This window comes from Hetaerina americana, unplaced genomic scaffold (assembly GCF_022747635.1).
Source record: "Hetaerina americana unplaced genomic scaffold, ioHetAmer1.1.p SCAF_9, whole genome shotgun sequence".
Lineage (NCBI taxonomy): Eukaryota > Metazoa > Arthropoda > Insecta > Odonata > Calopterygidae > Hetaerina > Hetaerina americana.
Window position 1 is genome coordinate 51871511 of NW_027287538.1, and position 22629 is coordinate 51894139.

Genomic DNA, 22629 nt, shown 5'->3' on the forward strand with positions numbered 1-22629 from the left:
GTCGTAATTTAGGCTGAGTATAGATCGTCTTTTAGGAAATATTAAATTTTTCCCATTCCTTTTTTACTTTCGGAAAAATACCAGTGACATGTTTGGTGTATTAAATGCATTCGTGTACACATTGTCCATCGGTTACCTTTAATGAAGTTACTCGAAACTTTTGAATATAACTAACTACATTGGAGTGAAGTATTATTTTCTACTAGTCTGTCAAAAGGATAAAATATAGGTACTCTCAACTTTTATTCGATACCTAATAATGACTACTGCTGCGTATCCTCTTCAACAAGATGATGTGCTCGAGGAATCCGGGCCTCAGTTAATAACTAAACTAGAGGTAAAACTCGACATTTTGCTAAAGTTATTAGCTTCATGTTTACATTTATGGAGTAATGCAATGAAGTATTTTTGATTTCAGGGCCTAGGTATCAGTGCCACGGATGTGAAAAAGCTTGCAGAAGCCGGATACCATACCGTTGAAGCAGTGGCTTTTGCTCCTAAGAAAGAACTGTTATCGATTAAAGGAATAAGCGAAGCCAAGGCTGATAAAATTATAGTAAGACTCGTTAGTCGATGAAGTGGTTGTTTATTTTTATGAGAAATCTCATGAAGGGTTATTTTTCAGGCTGAAGCATGCAAAATAGTGCCAATGGGATTTACCACTGCAACAGAATTTCATCAAAAACGGTCTGAGATAATACAGTTAACAACTGGTTCGAAAGAGTTGGATAGATTGTTGTATGGAGGAATCGAGACTGGATCCATTACCGAGTTGTTTGGAGAATTCCGAACAGGAAAAACACAGCTTTGTCACACACTGGCTGTCACTTGCCAGGTATTCAATAATTTTGTATTGATAAGAAATTAGTGCGTTATAATTGGTTTAATTGCTTTTCTGTGTTGTGGCCTCAGAGATAGAATTAGCTTGGTTGGTAAAAAATTTTGTTCAGAAGGGTAAACACGTACTCCTGCATCTACCTAATTTTCTAGAATATGCTATAACTGTATTCATGTTATCAAATATACAGTTAATTAAATTTAAGAGGTATGACGTTTCTTTTAAAACTAATTTTAAGATACCGGTTTTGACATTTTTACAAATTATACAAGAGCCAGGGGACCTTAAAATTATGTTATGCATCAGGCCAGTCATGAATATATTTTATGATGTTCAAATTTTAGCCTTTGACACTACCTTTTTAGCCCGTAAGTATGTTTATCGTAGTAAATGGCCACCTTATCCTGAAATGTGAATTTCACTTGCCATCGACCTTAATGTTGGACGAACTCAAGCATCACTTTCCAAACCTATCTTCCTGTTGAATAAGGTGTTTATAATGAAGGGTTTAATTATTTAATTACTTTCATCATTACTTTGATCTCAGATATTGTGTTTGGATTAGATATGGAAGGGCACTAGGTCATGCATTTGGAATAATCATTGCATACCGGAGGAATTTCCGATGAAAGTGGGTATTGCAGAAATGACATACAGTGAAGAGTGTTCTTAAAAATAAAAACAATGAGATTGAGAAAAATGAGAATTTGGAAAACGGGTGTTTCAGATTTATGTGCCGCCCAGTGTCCTCAAATTAATTTGCTAGTGTGGTCTGGAATGCTCTATTTATTTGTGTGCACAGTTAACTCTCCTCTTATCCAATACCACCTTTGTGAAATGTTAAATTGAGTTTTGCATGTAATCCGCATTTGAATTGCGTCAAGTCCCATATTGTACAACTGAAAAGAACCTAGTTGCCTTAAATGATGAGTCAAGCAGTTTCATTGCACCCAAAAATGGATGCTTCCAATGAAGAGAACTTAAAATTTGACTTAGCCAATGTACCACTATGTTCTGATAATAATTTGTGTGGCCAGTTCCCTCAATCAAAATATACAATTTGACAGGTCACATTAACATAAATTTAAAATTGTTTCATTTTTAAAAATTATTTCATAAATTTACATGTGTAAGATATATTTTCAATATGCATAAAATGGTAGAATTATGTAAGAAATTTTGAAAAAATTCATTTCAAAAAGGACGTTCAGTAAAATTCAGTTTGTGTTTACGAAACATATAATGCTATTTTTAATGTTTGCAGACCATAACAGGAAAAAAATTATTTTCACAAATCTTATTTTAAAGTTTCATAGTTCTCTATGTTGAAGTTGTTGCAATAATTTATTTTGCAGTATCTGATGTTTGTATCTCATGATACAAGCTGTTGTATTTATCAGTTGTAGTACTGATGAAAAATCAATCGGCAAATACTGAGGTATGTGGGCATACCAGCAAAGGCCCCTTTACACTCTTCTCATCTAGTGAGCCAAGTAATAACTTATTTACGGGGGTAAACATTTTTCCCAACTTGATGGTCTGAAGTATAACCCCTATTGGAAAGGGAGGAACTCTGCTTACCAATCCAATTGTTATGTATGAAAAAATTACAAATGAACTTTTACATCTTGAAGTCATTACCTGACATCCACAACACATTCTAATGCTGTCATGATGCAATGAAACCTGGATACTGACCCCTTCACACTTCTTAGTTCTCGTGGCAATCATTGGCCTGAATAAACAATTGTTTCTGTAGGAATACTGCTAGCCTCTTCTGTTCAAAGTGTCTTCAACCTGAAGAAGCTGGTGTAAATGTTAGCAAACTTAAATCAATAGATAATGAGTGAACGTGTTGAGAGTCTAAAAGTATCCAGAAATTGACCGACAGACACTAGGGAAACCTACCAATGTAAACCTGGGTATTTATTAACACAATGACAGAATTTGTGTGAAGAACGAAGTTCCTTCCTCAGAAAAGAAGTAGGAAAACCAAGCAAAAACATTTTTCATTTGTGTTTGTGTGGACTTAACAATGAGTACATTAAGGAGTTCCACTAAGTCTTGCCAGAAACTGTTAAGTATATTAATTTTCTTTCGTTGATCCATCGGCCTTTTCACATCTCCATGTGGAGACCTCTCAGGAGTGCACAAATATATCCAATTCTGAGTGTTACTCGAGTGGAGGGAGTGTGTATGGAGGAAGTGAGAAGTGTGTAGGCCGTGAGATAAAAGGGGTTAAAGTAGTCAAAGGGGAGCTTTGCGGAGGTGTGTTAGATGGGAAATGTCAGCAGAGAAGAGGTTGAGGTGGCAGATGATAACCAAATTCATGCGCACATGTGTGTCTGACAATGAGAATTCTTGTCTTCTTAGAAATTCCACCACCTCTAATGTATTTAACTTGTAGCAATTGCAAGTGTAATGCAACCGATTTGAAAATGATCATTAGGTTTGATTATTTTCCAATGAAGTTTTTGCCATAATTAATGGTATAACACAAGAGCATTGCTTAATCAGTGCATTATTATCTTATTGGGCTCTTAGGTAGTAAATCCATAATTTTTCAAATCTCTATGCCCTCTCATACCTTCGCCTTGACGTTAGTGTTTCTTTAGGTAAAAATTTTAGTTGGACACTTATTACTTATCTTTTAAGATTAATCTCCATGGAATCAAATTGAGGACTACCTCTTATTTTCCACCCTGCTCTGATCGTGTGTTATATTGAATGAATGAATTAATTTACAATACATAAAACTATTTGTAAATTTATGAGCTTGATATACTTAGTAAGATTTTATTTTTCATTACATGCCTCTTAGCCGATTGATTCCTACTGACATCAATTGCCCTTTAAAATGATCAAATTTCCATTAAATGATTCACAGGATATATAATGTGAAGTTATTAAAACATCGTTCATAGTTGGGGGGGACTGATGTACCAAACAACACTTAAATATCATATAAAATATCTTTGCAAAGTCGTGGTTTTAATAACTAACCTATATTTCGTTTGATTTTTTGGCAGTGCAACCATTGATTTTATGTACTGATATTAATGGTCATATACTGATGAATTACTAATTTTATCTTATAGCTTCCAATTGACCAGAATGGGGGTGAAGGGAAGTGTCTTTACATAGATACGGAAGGTACCTTTAGACCAGAACGCTTGCTTGCTGTGGCTGAACGTTACAAACTGTGTGGAACTGATGTGCTTGATAATGTGGTTTATGCACGAGCTTATAATACTGATCATCAAACTCAGCTCCTCGTTCTAGCATCAGCCATGATGGTAGAGTCAAGGTATGTGCTGCAATGGGCGTCCGAATATTTTAAATATATGTACTTATATATACTTCCTGCATATATGAACTTTTCTTCACTAATTAGAACTATGCATGACGGTTAAATGAGGTGGCTGAGTTGGGAAGAACATTTAGGTGCAACAATATGGTTATATTCTTTTGGCGTTGAGAAATAGACTTCATTAATGATGGATAAAATTATAAAATTTCATGGAAATGAGAAACATACAATATGTATGTCGAACCTCCCTCTCAATTGAAAGACTTGACTGAACTTAACTGAATCTTCTGCTGATAAACCCTTCTAATGAGCCATCCTTAAATAACCTAAAGCCATTTTCGCTTTAATTATATTATGCTTAAGACCTTCCTTTTGTAAGGATCAATAATATATTAATCCCCCTCTAACATTTATAACCACTATCAATAAATATATCAAATTTACCGTTTCTAAATAAATAGATTTTTTTATAGAAAAAAGCACCTTTAGGTTTGATGAAAGAATTTTTTGCTACAACTGATCGCTTCACTGACTTACACGCCTTTCACTGAAAACTGTACATTACTGTTGATGACTTGTTTTCATTTTAGTGTTATCAGATTACAAAGAGTGAAATGAAACACGTTTAAAAACATTTGACCATGTTGACTTATGGTTCCATAATCCTGAGGAACCAGTGCATTGGTGAGGTATTTGCAGTGTGTCCTTTGATGATTACTGATAATTCAAATGTTTTCTTCACTGCCAATTGCAGTAGTAATGCAATAATAAACCTTACACAAAATTCCTTCAAAACCTCCCTCCCTCTGTTGTTCATTTGACAAATCTTGGCAAAGGGAGTGACCATTTCACTGCATGGAAAAAACCCAAAATGTAATAAAACCAACAAAAATTTAAAAGTGCAGACAAAAACTAGTTGTATGATAGAAGTTGATAAAAAACTAGACTTAAAAGACTATGAAACCCTTAGGTGTAAAAGTATGCTTGAATAAAAAATTACACCCAACACAAAGTATATCTTAAAAAAATTAATGTCCAAAAAACTACCCAGGAAAAATACTCGCTGATAAGGTAAGTTTAAAATTACAGATATGAAATAAATAACAATAAAAATAACTTAATAAATCAAGCCAAAAACTGAAAAAAACAGATAATCTAGTCAGAGTAAATACAGTCAGATAAAAGAATATAAATGCAAAGCTATAATCCCAAAAAACCGCCTTAATTGCTAAATTAATAGAAAGAAATGGAAAAACTTAATTCAAACCCACTGAATGAATTATAAAGAAGGCAAAAATATATTAAAAACCGCGTTGTGCCAAGCTACCTTCATCTCAATTGTCACAGTATTTATATTTGAATGTCATCCGGTAATCCCCATTCTTAGCTATGTAGATGGCAGTATTACTGCATATGGCATTTATTTCCTTTAGGCTGCCTTTTCATTTGGAGGCTTATATTTAGGCACCTAACAGCATGCACCCTAACGCATAACTGGTTTGGATGCAGCTTAAGTTGATGATAATGATGTCAGTTGTTCTTTGTTAATTTCTCTACCATATATTTGTTGCCTTTAATAGGTATGCCCTTCTCATAGTTGACAGTGCTACGGCCCTATACCGGACTGATTATGCTGGACGGGGAGAACTTGCGGCTCGACAAATGCACCTGGCAAGGTTCCTGAGAATGCTCCTTCGTTTAGCTGATGAGGTGTGTGAGTTATTATTAGGAATTATTACAATAAACATTCGACATCTAAGTTACATTCCCTATTTTTCGATGATATTGCGTTTCGTGATTTATTAATGATTATTTGAAAACACAATTTGAGCTCCAAGCTGAAATAAGGTATGTAACCTTTGTTGATTGGCCAAGATAGGCAAATTTAAATCCGAGCTTCATCCAGAATATATTGGAGATTAATTGTGTAGGATTGAGAGGTTTATGGATATGACATTTGTACACTGAAGTGTCTAATTATTTACTATCTACTGCGTAATTATCACCTAAAGTGGTGAGATAGTAGTTGGTCACATCTGAGTAAGAATAGGGGTTCTGATTCAGTTTTAGATTATTAGCTGCATACTATTGGTCAAGATAGTTTGTTGAATGTTTGTTGGAATCAGGGATTAAGCACTGCTACTTCTAGGTTCCACCTAACTTGAAAATAAATACCATGCGAATCAAGTTTGATAAACTGTGCTTCAACTGCTCATACTGTGTCACCCTTTACCCCATACAGCATGACCATTCTTTTCCTTTCTCTATCTGGGTTACCCAGTAATCCCTTATATCACAGTCTTCAACATTAATTTGCCTCTCAATATGCCCCTCCGTGTAGCATCTACCTTTTGTGCCTTTTTTCAAATTATTTCAACAAATTTCTCTTCCCTGAGCATTCCGAGAACCTCTTCTATTTTTTTTTACTTAGCCAATTTATGTTTTCCATTCCTCTCCCCTCCCAAAGCTCAATTTTAGAACACTTAGTGAAAGTTTTAAATTGGTAGCTGATAATATAGTTTGACTTCATAGAGCTGGATTAATCAAAAAATAATATTAGTGATACATTAGTACCTTTAATCTAATCTGAGCCATAAATATTACTTTAAGAGGATATTGAGTTGTGGTTTCTTTCCTGTTGGGGAATAATATAACTATTCTGTAAAATATGTGATTTAAGATTATTCATTAATCACTGGGCATTGGACTTGAGAAGACGTGAGAAGGCATGTAAATTTGGCCTTAAATGATGATTTTAACTGTCTTTTGCTCATTGTCTTAGTAATCACCTTAAATGTTTCTGCTTTCTTTACTATTCACTGGACTACAATTCCTCAAAATTTCCCAATTTGTTGAAATCTTCTCTTAAAGAATTGACTGTTGAAATGACTTCTACATGCCTTCCTATGATACCTTCATGAAAGTGTAGAATGGTATTAAACAGAACTTCCTCCGTACTTACTTATGAAAAGTAAACTGCAGGATTAGTATCAGTCTTAGTACTCAAATAATTTAGAAGAAAATTTTGGATTTTTCATTTGAAATAGTAGCTGCAAAATTTGAAAACACAGTTGAAATAAACTTGATATGGTTAATACGTATTAAATTAGAATTAAACTTATGAAAATATTGATAATTTATGCTGATAGACTGAACATATTTTAATAATGCCAATAATAGGAATAAAGGATAATATTGCAGATCTAAAGACATGAAGAACAGTAGGAAATCTGAAAAAAAAAACAATCTGGAACATTCCAGGGAATTTCACTTTTCAGTTCCTGTCACTGCCATGTTCTTAACTCCCAAGGTCTAATGATTTAGATGTACACTAAATTTAACTCCAAGGTCTAATAGTTTGGATGTATGCTTTTCTGAGTAAATGTTTCTTGTGTTGTAAATTTTGTATCCATAACATTCTTTATTTTCCTCTTAAAAGTTTGGTGTGGCTATTTTGATAACCAACCAAGTGGTAGCTCAGGTGGACGGGGCTGCCCTCTTCGCAGCTGATCCCAAAAAGCCAATAGGAGGAAATATCATAGCACATGCCTCAACAACTCGGTAAGTGACAATTTTCGAGTGGTGAAACAGCATTTTTGGTTGACAGGATATAGAATAATTAATGAGAGAATAAAATGGATTAATGATTTTCATAATGACCTTAAATAAAGGGCAGTGAATAATTTCTTGAGTTCTCACTTTTGACAACTAACTTTCTTGGTATTTGATTTAGTTTTCTCCATACATTCTAGGCATCTATGGTATCTTAAGTATTTATGATAAAATGAAGTGCAAGACCTTTTGCAAATCATAGTGGTATTTACCAAGAAATAACTAGCGATGTGAATAGGAAAATAGCTGAAATGTTTATAGTAAACAAATGGTGGACCAAGTGGTTACCAATATTGGTATTCTACCATTTACAGTAGGTTTTGGAAGGACACTGTGTGTACAATGGTACATCAGTACATTTCCGTGCCTCACCTAACAAAACACAACTTGACATTCAGTATGAAAATGAACTCTCTTCCAATTCTGAGTAGTTCCATCCTTCCTTCGTAATGTCCAACATGCATATCCTATTTCTACCCCTCATTTGCCTAGCATCCTCCCCTCCATCATATACCATCACCCATCGAAATCCTCTCACTCCATTTTCGCTGCCTCCTTTGGATTTCATTCCACAATCTCCTCTCCTCTCCTGCACCATACCTGACTCTTCCTCATTTGTTTTCCCCTCTGTCCATTTCATCTTTCCCATCCTTCTCCAAACCCATATTTCAAAACCCTCCTATCTATGCCAATCATCTTGCTTCAGTGATTATGTTTCAGTGTTGTTCAAAACCACACTCAATATCAAGGTTTTAAGGAGACTTTTCTAAGTAGGTAGGTTTGGAGGGACACTATTACCAAGTGAATATTTTGTCTCTTCGAACAAAACACGACCCAGCATCCTACTCTACTACAATCCCCTCTTCATCTCTGTATGCTTCCTTCACTCCAATTAACATCCCTATCCTGTTTCTGCCCTTACCTTGTTTTCCTAATATTCTCCCCTTTTTCACAGTCTTCAACATCCCCTTGCCAATCAATATTCCTTGCGTCCATTTTTTGTCTCCTAATGATTTCTCCCAGCAATCCCCTCTCCTCCTCCACCATACCTAGCACCTTATTTGTTTTCCTTTCTGTACACTTAATCTTCTCCTCCAAGCCCTCATTTCAAAAGCCTCCAATATACACTCATCATCCTGTTTCTGCACTGTACATAACTATGCTCCATATCAAAATTTTGATGAGTCTTCTCATAACTTCCTTACTCTACAGCCCTATCATCAATTGCCTCCTCCTTGTGAAAGCATCTTTGCCTAACTATTCTTATGTCCCTGCTACTTTGACCATTTTGGTCCAAAACAGTTATGAGATATGTAAACTGGTCCACCTGCTTTAGGTTTTGCCCTTGCACTTTAACGTTTAACTTAGCCTTTCCTTTTCTGGAAAACCACATTACCTTTGTTGTATTTAAATTTATTCTCATGCCATATCTACCACAAAGACTTGCCAATACGCCCAGCAATGCTTCCAACCCCTTGGCTGACTGGCAAACTAAAGCTTGATTTTCCACAAACCGAACAGATTTTACGAATTGTCTGACTATCATGACTTTCATCCCCTTATCCAGCCCTCCCAAACCTTTTCCTACACAAATATATACAATGAAAGGCACTCTTGTTTACTTTTCCTATAACTTTGTCTGTGACTTTCGATATCCCTTCTTTGATATATTCCCTGTTTTCTTCTATCGTACCCAGCTCCCATTTACTTTCTCATGATTTTCTCCACCACTTGCTTATAATCCTTATTTGTCATACTGGTTAATGGACTTCACATACCATTTCCTCAACCATCTTCCCTGTTTCTTTTGTAATCCAATACTGCACTTCATTATTACTTAATTATGATTTGAGTCCACGTCCACTCCTGGGAAACTGTTCAAATCGATCATGCTGTTACTAAATCTGTGGCTAACCATATTATAGTCTAATGGATATCTTCCTGAAAGGGGATTTTCCATGTATACCTACATCTTTTGTGGTGTTTGAAACATGTTTATTATGATTAAACCCTGTCTCCTCCTGAATTCTATTTTGCTATCCCCATCTTTCTTAGTTCTTAAACTTTAATCCCTTGCCTCTCTGCCATCTCTTCGTTTGCCTATCATCATATTCCAATCTTTCATCACTATCAAATGCTTCGCTCCCTGAATACTCCCCCGCATTTATGTCCTCTACCTGATGTTTTACTCTATGAACTCCTTCCTCCCAACGATTGCTTGGTGGCATGTGGACCAGAACAACGACTAAGTTTGTTGGTTCTGCTTTTACTTCTAATAATATTGTCTCTTGCTTGCTCTATGTTTACAATGCTTCCTGCAACCTTTTTTCTTAAATACTGTTGCCACCCCTTGCTGCGAATCTTACCCTCCACTGTATATTACTCTGTATCTAGCACTCCAGTAATCCCCACTATCCTGCCACATCACCTCGCACAGCCCCAAGCGATCTATATTTCCTCTCTCCACCTCTTGCTTAATATTTGCTAATTTCCCTGTCCCGAACATTATCGTAACACCCTCAGTCCCTATTCTGTGCTGCTACTGCTGTTGATTTTGCTTTGTAAGAATTCGTGAGACGACAACCTATGCCTAGTTCTACAAACTGCCCAGCAGACCTGTAGTTTCCAGGACTCTTACTTACATCTAATACTGTCATGGTGGCATGAGAAAAATAATTGAGGGGGTATTCCATTGCCTTCCCCAATAGTGTTTTTAATATGGCACCATTACTCAAGGCTGCCACACTGGAGTCAAATCCCTTGGCAGCCACCTTACTGAGGATCAGATGCTCTATAGGCTACATTTCAACTGGTTACCAACCTTCAACCTATCTGTAATGGGTATTCCCACCAGGACCAAATACCATGGCTCCCACCAGCATCACTTTTGGAGTCATCAGAATGCATAAGACCTTCCACCATATCAAGACTAGTTTGTGTGGAGGAATGGTAATGATATTGAAATGCTGAACATTTTACAAAAAATGCTCTTCTAGGAAAGAACAGTTGAGCAGACCTGCACCGACACACTTTGGTGGCATTCGAATGAGAATTTCTGACAGTTTCAGCTGCTTTAGTGTAGCCATCACTTCAGTCTTAATTTGGGGATAACATGATCTCTATCAGAGTGTATGTGGTTTCACTTTAAAGAAACTCACCCTCAGTTCATTGCCTCTTGTGTTTCCTCTTTCTGAAACTGCTAATATCCCTTGTCTTAAGAGCCTGTTCAATCATATTCACCCATGGCTTTCGGTGCCAACCCCTTCCTCACTCAAGCAATTTACTCTTTCTCATTTATGTGTTGGTTGGCGATTCAACTCTAATATATTCTGTCGACATGACAAAACCTAGCATAGCACCCTTGTTTCATACTCATTACTGTTGTATCCAATCCAAATTATTTTATTAATCTTATTCCTCACCCTTCATTTCTAGTTTTACAGCAAACCTTCCTTCAGGTACCCTATAACCTCAATATATATACCCTCTCCTGGCAGAACGCAATTCTCACTTCTATAGTATAATGTGGAGAGGAAAGCACTTTTGTAGAATGCCATATTTTAGTATCCTGGATCAAAATTCATTATTTTATTAAACTCCGCATATTAATGAGAACCTTTCCACTTGGGTATGCATTTACTTTCAATGCTTAGAAAACATAGCAATGACAAAGGTCTAGGTACTATAAGGGATGCTCTTCCTCATTAGTTTTACCCTACCTTGAATATCCAACGAATGTTTTGGCCTCCCCCTCAGAAGATTCAGGGTGTGTACTAAATGCACAAAGAAAATGTGTGGACAATAATTGAGAACTTATCTCTCCTTAACCGGTGTCTTCCTCTCCTTTTCCCTATACCCATTTCTACTGTCATTCATAATTTTGCAATAATATTGTTTATTTTTTATGACATGCACATAAGAGGGAAAGAATTAAATCCTAAATGATTTACTTTTTCCTGTGAAAATACTTATGTCACGCATCATAGTTCTATGGCTCTGTCTTATCACTGGTTTGTGCCATTTGTGAAGGAAAAATTTTAACCACAAGATAACTGACTGTTACCTCTGTTAAATCAATTTTTGACCACATCAGAAAAAAATTTTCCCTGGATTGGGAATCTGCCAAGTGACTATGCAGATAATATAATTGTTCATTTTCACAAATCATCCAATCTCTTAGCATGACCTAACCTGTGCAGTACACTTCTTCCACAATTTTTTATTGGTGAATATATCTAAAGGCTATTCTGTGTCCCAAGGTCTTTGATTGATTTAATTAGTCACCTTAACTTAGAATAAATTACTATAGCGTAGTTATCCATCCATAAAGCAACTTAAAATTATAGTCTTCTGATTAAGGTCTCATTAGAAATATTTTCAATTAACTACTAATTTTTTATTTGAAAACAATTGTAATCAACCCAAAGGTTAGTTTGACTTTTGTGGGTAGGTCTCGCCTTGTACTAAGCACTTCGGCATGTGAAATGATCACATTAACAATGTAAAAGTGGAGTGGATTCCTTTCCCCGAGTGGTTTCCTTAGAAGATTTGCTAAAGAAAATATTTATTGGCTAAACCTGGAGTGTAAAGTGACAATGAATTGAATCTGGACCCTATGATCAGTCGCTTAACGCTGCCCATGAGGTTGCTGAACCCTTACTTAATTTTATTGTTCATTTAGGTTGTGCAATGATTATTTTTAATTTTGTTAGGGCTATATTTTGTAGTTTGAGGGATGAAATGATGCATCTGTGTTGGCAGTTTTCAGCATTTGCCCATGTTTAATGAGACATGGTACTATTATTGTTAAATTCGCCCATGTTTTTATTAAGGCCTGTTCAATGTTTTCAAAAGCAATTAAGGTGGATGTGTTTATACCCGATGCTCAAGAATTGAAAAGTTTCAATGCTCAGATCACTTTTCTAAGCAGCTGTGTCTCTGTGTAGAGGCATTCAAGTACTTCCTTCAACAGTATTTTTACTGCCTCTTCCATTAGTTTTCAGCATGCACATAAAATGTTCAGCAAACATTTACCTCTGGGGAAGGGAATAGCTCTCTGCTCAGTACCAATCTGTTCAGAAACTTTGAATGAATACTTTCTGACTTCACTAAATTTGCTATTGCATCATCTAACATCACTTCCTTTTCCACATGGGCTTTAAGCGTCATTTATATTGTTTTCATAAATGTTCTATGTGAAACATATGTTTGAAAATAGAACATACATGCCTGATTTGAATGATCCAGATAGATATATTGGTACTGTGATTGATGGTGAAGCTACCTCCAAATAATAACTGAAGTGCGAGACAAAACCAAAGTTTCATGGATTATCACCTAATATCCTGATATTTCATTTCAAGATTGCCACCATCGTAATATCATTGAAATCCTGCTGTTAATTGATATGTATTACTTATATAGCATATAATATTCTGCTTCTTAACTTAAACCTCGAATTGTTGCCACACATCGTTAAGCCAAAGTGGAAGCTAAGTTTTTCTGCTCCATCGTTATTAGAGTTTAAAATGAAAAATTAACATATGGTGGGTTGACAAATGTGTTGATGAAAGACATGCAAAATTCAACAAGGAGATTGAAGTAACTATTGTTGCCTTATACTCTCAATTTCCTCTAACTATTTTCCACCTTTTACTTGCCATTACATCTTTCATCTTCTATTATCACCGGAGTTAGTTTCCACTGTCACGTTTTTCCTTTTTAGGTAGCATAATGTATACTTTTATTTTAGGCGATATCGATTGCATGAAAGCGCGTTTTTTGGTTATTACCCATTTACTATAAAAAGGATATGTAAATTGAGAATTTCACCGTGGCTGCAGACACAATCAATTACGTTAAAATCCGAACTTTTACTAATTAGGTAACAGTTATTAAATAATTCAATCATATGTACGAAGTTCATTTAAACGTTTTTCCGTCTTAGTTGAAAATGTCGCCAGCCGTGGCGTCGTATACCTTGATATACCTGTGTTCGTGAAACTGATCCTGAGCTTGAAACGACAAATTCAAATGCGCCATAATTTGCTTCTGAAAACACTGTCATGAAGCTAAATAAATATTCTATACATTTTAATTGTGTTAATATCAATACATTCAACGAAAGAATTATTTACTGACTCAAAATTCAGACATAGTAGTTCAAGCTGTTGCTGTCATGGCGCTCTCTTTTTCAAAGTTAGTAGTGTATGAACATTAACGCGTTATGCACATTGCGTTATAGTTTTATGAAACGCGAAAACAAATTCCTGACATATCAGTTTTTGCTTTATTGCTCCAAGTAATGAGATTATTAGTATAAATCGCTAATTAAACTCCGCCCATACCCGCTAATATTCTCCTGGAGGATTATGAAAGGGTTCAGGAATTCCAAATAATTCTTTTCCTTCATTGTAGTTGTCCATTTACATCGGATTAAATTATTTTGTTGTGGATTCTTTTTCGGTATGCACCTTCTAATGCATTTTATGGAGTATTTTCAAAGTGTTCACGAGTTAAATTGTATTTTTCATGCGTTTTTAATTAATTATGGATATACGAGTTTTGTCGGTTTTTGGATGTATTTTCCAAATTGTTTTTCTAACATAGTCAAATGTGTGGAAAAATTGTAATGAACATCAGCATTTCATAAAATTGTAGCTTTCCAAATACTATTCATCAGTTTTAATTTTCCCAATGGCAATGAAAAAGAGAAATTCTCATAGCTCTTTATTTTTTAAATTAGTGTTTTATTCTTGGGCCCTTCCAATGGAATAATATACCCGTTTACCTATGTGACAATATGATGATGTATCATCATAGTTATTAACATACATTTGTTATCCTTTTCTCGACAAATAGATCAATCAAAACTAAATTTTTGAGGTAATTTTGTTTACACATCAAATTGGATCTTGCGCATCAAATTACTACAACATTTTTGTTGGAAGAATAATTACACACAGCTCTATAATCATATGCTTCGCTTAGTTCCTTTTTAAACGCTTTCTCCTCTAAATCTTTATTAATATGAAATATAGTTGAAGTTGGTGGAGAACATTCATTAAGCTATGAATTACTAGTACTTCAACATTTTTTCAAATTTTTTATACATAAGGGAACAGGTAGTCCAGGGTAGTGTGTGGGCTGCAGAGCAGAGGGCCCAGGTTTGATTCTAGGTGATGCCTCTTGGAACCCTCAGGTTTACCCTAGCTGTATGACTTTTCGGGTGCCAGATCTTTATGGGAAGCCATAGGTGGCCCAGGATAAGGAATATTATTACTCTGATGTGTGAATTTCCTGTGCCATTGTGCTTTGTACTGGATGAGGTCTACCTTCACCTATCAAACCAAACTTAGGGTTGCTAACTGTTTGCAGCTTTGTATACTTGACAACATTCAATTTTTCTATTTTAACTGTGAAAAACACTTGATATCGTTATATGTATGAGGGGTTTTAAAATAATAGCGTTTTACATTATAATTAGGCTAGTGATTATTGTGTGTATAACCTTCCTGTTCCACAAGAAATTTTTTTCATCAATCTTTTACCATATGTTGTCTACATATTCTATTCAGAAGTGTAGATTGGTCACACTGCTATGCATTGATGCAGGCATGAAGAGTAATTCCGATTTGATTGCGGGAAGAGAATATAATCGATCTCAGAAAAATTCTCCAAAAAACCTACTTACAATATCATTAATGATAGCAAAATGATTTACCCACAGTTAGTGTCTCAACTAACACATGACATAGCCTGTTCTCTTGGGTACATTTAACTTATTCCAATGGCTAACTATGGAGTTTTTAACTTTGGAGGCTGGTAGACTGATGCAATGACCATTTTTTGAATGGTTAACTATTGAGTATTTGCTCAAGATGACATTTCAAACACTAGAAATATTTAAATCAAAAACTCAAAATCAGAGTAGTCGAAATGTATAGCATTCATAGAGCACCATATTTCCTCCAGGGAGGTAATTCACCCTTTTGAGAGGTACATTCCCTCTGAAAGATGTCAAGGCTGCTTACAGCAGGGCAAATCCTGAATATATACTAGTTCTCTTCTTCATTATATTTTTTTCGTGTAACCATGTATGTGCTTCCATCTTCATCTATGCTATACCCAACAATCTAGCACAAGCATGTGCAAAATCAGTCACACATGCAGAAATACTAATTTATTCCTTTTCTATCTCTATTATATTCTCCCTGTGGTCATTCCTTGTTCTCAAACTGTAATCCTTGACCTCGCTACCATCTCTTCATTTGTATACCAATCCCCCATCACTATCAAATGTTTCCTTCCAAGATCACTTGTAATTATTTCTTCAAATCAATTATATTCTCTAGTACACCTTTTCCTCCCTCTATTTTCTTGGTGACATGCAGACCTGAGCAATAATTTTCCCTTGCTCACCTGACCTGTTTTCCCTCCTAACTTTTTTCAATAAAAATGCCACCCCACTCTTGCTCTCTTCCCCTTTACTGAATTGTACTTTATAATCATTACTCAATTAATCCCTGCTGTTTTTCCATCTGACCATGCAGTGCCCTAAAATATCAATGGTTAATGTCTCAATCTCCCACTCTATGATTTCTAATTTCCTTATCATCAACATTCCAAGTCCCTTTTCTGTTTTGGTCATCTTCTGTGTCTTCTTCTCTACTGCTGCTGTTGGTTACATTTTGAAAAGGATTTAGTGTGACAACAATCTAGGAAGAATGGCCTATCTTGCTGCCCAGTTGGCCCGACTTGTAACTTTCCAGGATTCATATTTGTGTCTATCGTAAGGCTGTGGGATAAACAATTGAGGTGGTTTCCCATTGCTTTCCTTATTAGTTTCTTTGGTGAAACACTCTTGACTAGAATGATAGACAATTATAGTAATCAAAATGAAGAGTAGTGTGATAGGGGAAGAAAGAGCTCGCCTATTACTAAGCTCAGTGGTATGTAAAATTCACTGTTCAGGTTACAGCGAGTAGTTCCTTTTCATTTGAAGATCTGATACTTGAATAAACACAGCTTCATTATTATATTCATTAACATTCATTACTTGATATATTTATTTCTTTACCATTGCATTACAAAATTGAATGTGATAATTGACATTTTTTATCCCAGGTTTAAATTTTGATAAAATCCTGTGTTTATTATTATGTCATTATTAGTTAGTATTATGTTATTATGTCATTACATTAGTTTTTAGTAGTAATTACATTAGTATTATGTCATTTTAAGTAATTTATTTTTGCACAAATGTGGGTGCACATCCCTCCCCGGACTACAACCTTGACGTGGTGGAAGGGCTTGTGCGTTCCGATGACCCCTAGAGCTGTACTGGCGGGAGTAATAAAAATTGCTCCTGGTAGGGTCACCCATGCCAGATAGGTCGAAGGTTAGGAGCCAGACGAAAGGTAGTCCACGCAGCGTCTGTTCCTCAGTGAGGCGGCTGCAATGGCGTCTGACCCCAGTGGGGCGGCCAGTAAGTGATGGTGTCACGTTAAAAACACTATTGAGGAAGGCAACGGGAAACCACCTCAATTATCATTCCCTAGAAAAATATGATGGACAATAGAGATATTTTGAGTCCTGGCAACCACGGGGCTCGGCCCAATCGGCCGTGTGTCGTGCCCGGCAGCGGGGGAGGCAAGGCTTCCGCGGTCGTCATCCCACGAAACCCTTGCAAGGGAAAACCAGCAGCAGCAGGACAGAAGACGCAGGAGAAGAAAACCAAATTAGTTAGAATAGGAACGTGGAATGTTAGGACAATGATGAGGACAGGGAAATTGGAGAATATTAAGCGAGAGATGGAAAGGGGAAATATAGATATTTTAGGTCTATGCGAGGTGAGATGGAAAGATAGCGGGGATTACTGGAGTGATAAGTGTAGAATAATATACAGCGGTGGGGACGAGAGCCAACGAGGGGTTGCCATAGTATTAAATGAAGAGGTAGGAAGAAGCGTAGTCAACATAGAGCAGGTAACGGATAGAATACTACTAGTAGAGATAAAAGCAGAACCGACGAACTTGGTTATTATTCAGGTATACATGCCACCGAGCAACCATAAGGAAGAAGAGGTCGATAGGATATACGATCAGTTAGCGGACATGATCGCGTGTGTTCCTGCAGGGAAACATTTGATAGTGATGGGGGATTGGAATGCGACGGTAGGCGAAGGAAGAGATGGTGATGAGGTGGGCGACTACGGTTTAGGCACGAGGAATGACCGCGGGGAGAAAGCAGTTGAGTTCTGCAGGAGACAGGGGTTAGTCATCACCAACACTTGGTTTAGACACCACAAAAGACGCAGGTATACATGGAAAATGCCAGGTGACTCAGGAAGATATCAGCTAGATTATATCCTGGTTAGACACAGGTTTAGGAACAGTGTGATAAATTCGCACAGCTTCCCGGGAGCGGATGCGGACTCAGACCACAATTTAGTTATGAAATGTAGCGTACGTTTCAAAAAGATAAGGCAGGGGCGGCGAGTTAGAAAATGGAATGTAGAAGCATTAAATGGGTTGAAAAGGAAGGAATACAAACAGGCGGTAGAGAGAATCATGGAGGATGGTAAAGGGCTTATAACTATTGAAGAAAAATGGGAAATGATCAAAAAAGGGTTGTCTAAAGCCGCAAAAGACACTATTGGAACCGTTAACGCTAAAAGGACTAGGAAACCATGGATCACGGATGAGATGATTACAAAGATGGATGAGCGGCGAAAATGGAAGAATATAAATACAGAATTAGGCAAAATGAAGTACAAAGAATTGAACAATAAATTGAGGCGGGCAACAAATAAAGCAAAGGAAGCATGGTGGAAGACGCAGTGCGAGGATATGGAAAGTCTGCAGAGGAAGGGGGAAATCGGTGCGCTTTACAGCATAGTTAAATCTTTATCGGGAAGTAAGAAAGGGAGATCAACGATAGCAGTTAGAGATAAGGCCGGTAAGGTAATAGTTGACGCAGGAAAGATCCAAGAGAGATGGAAGGAATATGTAGAAGAACTGTATAGTAAAGAGCTTAGACCAACAAAGTTAGACATTGGAAAGGAACATGACGTAGAGGAAGATAGCTTAGGTCCAGGCATACTAGACAATGAGATAGAAAGGGCATTAAGGGAGATGAAACTAAATAAGGCCGTAGGGGTAGATAACATTCCCGTGGAACTTTTGAAATGCTTGGGAAAATGTGGGAGGAAGAGGCTATATGGGCTGATCTGTAGTATTTATGAGGAGGGAATCTGGCCGGAAGACTTGGTGAGATCAGTTTTAGTTCCTATTCCGAAAAAGGTAAAGGCCACGTCATGTGAGGACTACAGGACAATTAGTTTGATATCCCACGCAGCTAAGGTTGTTCTCAGGATCATAAACAAAAGGATAGAGAGTAGGGCAAATGATTACTTAGGGGATGATCAGTTTGGGTTTAGGAAGGGGAGAGGTACGCGTGATGCCATTGCAGTAATGAGATTATTAATTGAGAGGAATATAGAACACAACCAGGAGGTATTTGCCTGTTTCGTAGATTTCGAAAAAGCGTTTGATAGAGTAAATTGGGAAAAACTAATGAGTATATTGCAGAAAATAGGAATAGATTGGAGGGAAAGGAGGCTAATCCGCAACCTGTACATGTCTCAGACTGCTCAGGTGAGGGTGGGAAACGGGGAGTCAGGATGGGCAGTGTTAGGAAGGGGTGTAAGGCAGGGTTGCCCATTATCACCGTTGCTGTTCAACCTGTACGCAGAAGAAATGATCAAAGAGGCATGGGAAGAACTGGAGGTAGGAATGAAAGTGGGCGGGGAATTCGTAAAATCAGTTAGGTTTGCTGATGACCAAGCTTTAGTTTGTCAGTCAGCCAAGGGGCTGCAAGCATTGCTTAGTGAATTGGAAATTCAGTGCGACAGGTATGGGATGAGAATCAATATTAATAAAACAAAGGTTATGCGATTTTCTAGAAAGAAAAAGGCCAAGCTTAACATTAAAATAGGAGGGCAAAAGCTAGAGCAGGTAGAACAGTTTACGTATCTCGGTAGTGTTTTGGACCAACACGGTCAAAGTAGTAGGGACGTAAGGAGAAGAATTGCGCTAGGCAAAGGGGCTTTCACAAGGAGGAGGGAGTTGATGACAGGGACTTTGAGTAAGGATGTTAAGAAAAGACTCGTAAAAACTTTGATATGGAGCGTAGCTATGTACGGAGCGGAAACTTGGTCATTGAAGCAGGAGGATAGACGTAGATTGGAGGCTTTTGAAATGTGGGTGTGGAGAAGAATGGAGAAGGTGAAATGGACAGAGAAGAAAACAAATGAGGAAGTACTTGGTATGGTGGGCGAAGAGAGGGGTTTGTTGGGAGCAATCCTATGGAGGCAGGAAAAGTGGATGAAGGGGGTGTTGACCGGCAGTGGGATGTTGAAGACTGTGATAGAGGGTAGAATGTTGGGCAAAAGAGGAAAGGGAAGGAACAGGATAGGGTTGTTGGACGGGATGAAGGGAGGAAGGAAGTACTCAGAGATGAAGAGGGACCTGATATAGAGTAGGATGATTGATTTTGTGTTTTGTTAGGAGTAATAAAATATTTGTTTGGTAGTTGTGTCCGTCCAAAAACCTACCTTAACCGGTAGATTACTTTAAAAAAAAAAAAAATGTGGGTGCACATATATGATCCTGAGGCGATTTTTTTAAAAGGTTTCACCTATCACTTGAGGGGTGTGGTAGCTCAGTTTTCAAGATGTTATTTTTGAGTGCCAGATCTTCTATGAAATCACTGCAAAGAGGAATGCCTCATACCTTATTGCCTGGGTAATGTGTGAATTTCAAATGCCATTGCCCTTAGGATTAGGTGAGCTTTACCTTCACTTCTCAAACTGACTGTTAAGTCAATTAGGGTTATTATCAGTCTTCAGAAATCCAAGAAAATTATTAATCAATTAATAATAATCTCTTTTTACGAGAAAATTATGTTGATGCACATATAAACTGCAGCCCCAAAAATTGAAGAGCTGTCAAATATGGGATGTTTCTCCTCAAAACTCGGCTCTCAATAAAAGTTTCCTAATGATGTGAGAATTCTATGTAATCCAAGTTCAGATTTTGTTACTGTCACATCAGCGATCTTATTCCATTTGGCACCTATACTTCCTTATCCTTGTGGGATTCAGCTGCCCCTGTTAAAAGAAGAGTCCACCACAACTGGTGAAAATATCACTTTTACTTAAAGCATGCACTTTTCTTTGCCCCAGATCTGCTTTATTGAGATAATTTATGATTGAATTATGAGATTTAACTTGTAATAGCTGCTTTTTGAAGGATAGCTTGTATATTAATGTGTTTTTCTGATGCCTTAATGCCTAGGGGTTTTTTTATTTAAGCAAATTATTTTAATATCAATTTGGTTAATTTCGTCGTCTAAAGAATTCATAGGAAATTTTAATTTTCGGATTAGGTTAATGCTGTTCAGTGGAAGACCAGTTAACTGTCAAAAGTTCCATCTATTATAACTTGTTGATCTGAGGGCACAGCTCCTAGCCAATCAGTGAACAACTTCCATCTGGACATAGGCCATGTAAAGGTGCATCTTCTAGCCAGTGCTGAAGCTGACAGCTGATTGCCTGGAGAATAAGTCCTTGGAAAGGATGTGCAATAATATAAATCCTATCATCATTATTATTTTCATTTGTACTTTTGACAGCCATCAGGAGTTGTTTAAATTATGATGGGATAGTGACAATATTGGGAAGATTGTTGAAAGTTGATTTTTTCAGTTAAAATTAGTCTGTAATGAAATCAACTCTTGTCATGGTGAAATAAAATCAAATTCCCGTTATTTATTTTTGTGAAAAGAATGCCACTCTTGACTTAAGATATGAACAAGGATAATCAACTGAATTCTGGCAGTCATCCTGGAAAAAATTCAACGGTCCAGATAACCTTTGAACTACTTTTGCCATTAAGTCTTTTTTGATGAGTTAGAATACAAACTCCATTTGAATCCACTGCATTACATATCATCTGTCACCACTGAAAAGCACGATTGGATAAAGTTTTGGATTACTAAAACATAGTAATGAGAAGTAACTTATCTCCAGAGCATTTGTTATCTGGGGCTCCTCCTAATATTACTTTGATCCATTATCATGCCCTCGGCTGAACCCTTTCCCCTACTCACTTCTTCCATCTCTCTCAAACTCGCACCATTAAATTTAACCAAATGGGTTAGACCATGAAGTAGTCCTAATATGTACTTAAATATCATATCTGATACAGACCCTATGTGGTGGCTACTTTAGTTAATTCATTGTAGTCATGATTTAGTCAATCAAAGCCTTTAGTTTGAAACCAGTTTTAATTGAAATCATGGCTGCTGCTTTATGAAACATTTATGTTCCTAAAGGTTGTTTGGGTGGGTCTGAGTTTCATTTTAGATAATAATATGTACAGCCACTGGTGAATGGTGATTAAAAAATAAGCATTTCAATGCAATATTTTCTTCCTCAGGCTGTACTTGAGGAAAGGCCGAGGTGAGACAAGAATTTGCAAGATTTATGATTCCCCATGCCTCCCTGAAACTGAAGCAATGTTTGCAATAAATGCTGATGGGATCGGAGACGCCAAGGAATGAACAGTGGAAGCAAGATTTTACGTGGTGACCATCCATTCCTGATCTAAATATATAGAGTGAATAATCGTGTTGTGTTTTTCTGTTGCCATGAATAGTGTAATTTCTCATTTATGTTCAGTAATTACGTGATCTTTTAACATAGTTTCTATTTTCTCAGAACCACTATGTGTATTTCCAGATAAAGTTGTAAATAAATTTATTTTGCCTACATTATTCTGAGTTTCTGGTTGAAAAATTAGTAATT

The 22629-nt window shown here is 36.7% G+C and overlaps 1 protein-coding gene across 1 annotated transcript; it reads left to right on the forward strand.

Annotated features, from left to right (window-relative positions):
* The first annotated feature begins 15 nt into the window (after positions 1 to 15).
* Positions 16 to 22537, forward strand: spn-A (RAD51 recombinase homolog spn-A). Its single transcript, XM_071597880.1, has 7 exons — positions 16 to 337; positions 419 to 556; positions 626 to 835; positions 3937 to 4145; positions 5729 to 5858; positions 7588 to 7709; positions 22262 to 22537. Exons 1-7 carry the CDS (start codon positions 260 to 262, stop codon positions 22383 to 22385), a joined length of 1011 nt encoding a protein of 336 aa, XP_071453981.1. The 5' UTR covers positions 16 to 259; the 3' UTR covers positions 22386 to 22537.
* Positions 22538 to 22629: the final 92 nt, after the last annotated feature.

What these genes read in the sequence shown, in the direction of transcription:
- spn-A (XM_071597880.1), top strand. Translation starts at nt 260, where the DNA reads ATGACTACTGCTGCGTATCCTCTTCAACAAGATGATGTGCTCGAGGAA. An exon ending in AGTTAATAACTAAACTAGAG is followed by an intron (nt 338 to 418) that starts GTAAAACTCGAC and finishes TTTTGATTTCAG; the next exon opens with GGCCTAGGTATCAGTGCCAC. An exon ending in CCAAGGCTGATAAAATTATA is followed by an intron (nt 557 to 625) that starts GTAAGACTCGTT and finishes GTTATTTTTCAG; the next exon opens with GCTGAAGCATGCAAAATAGT.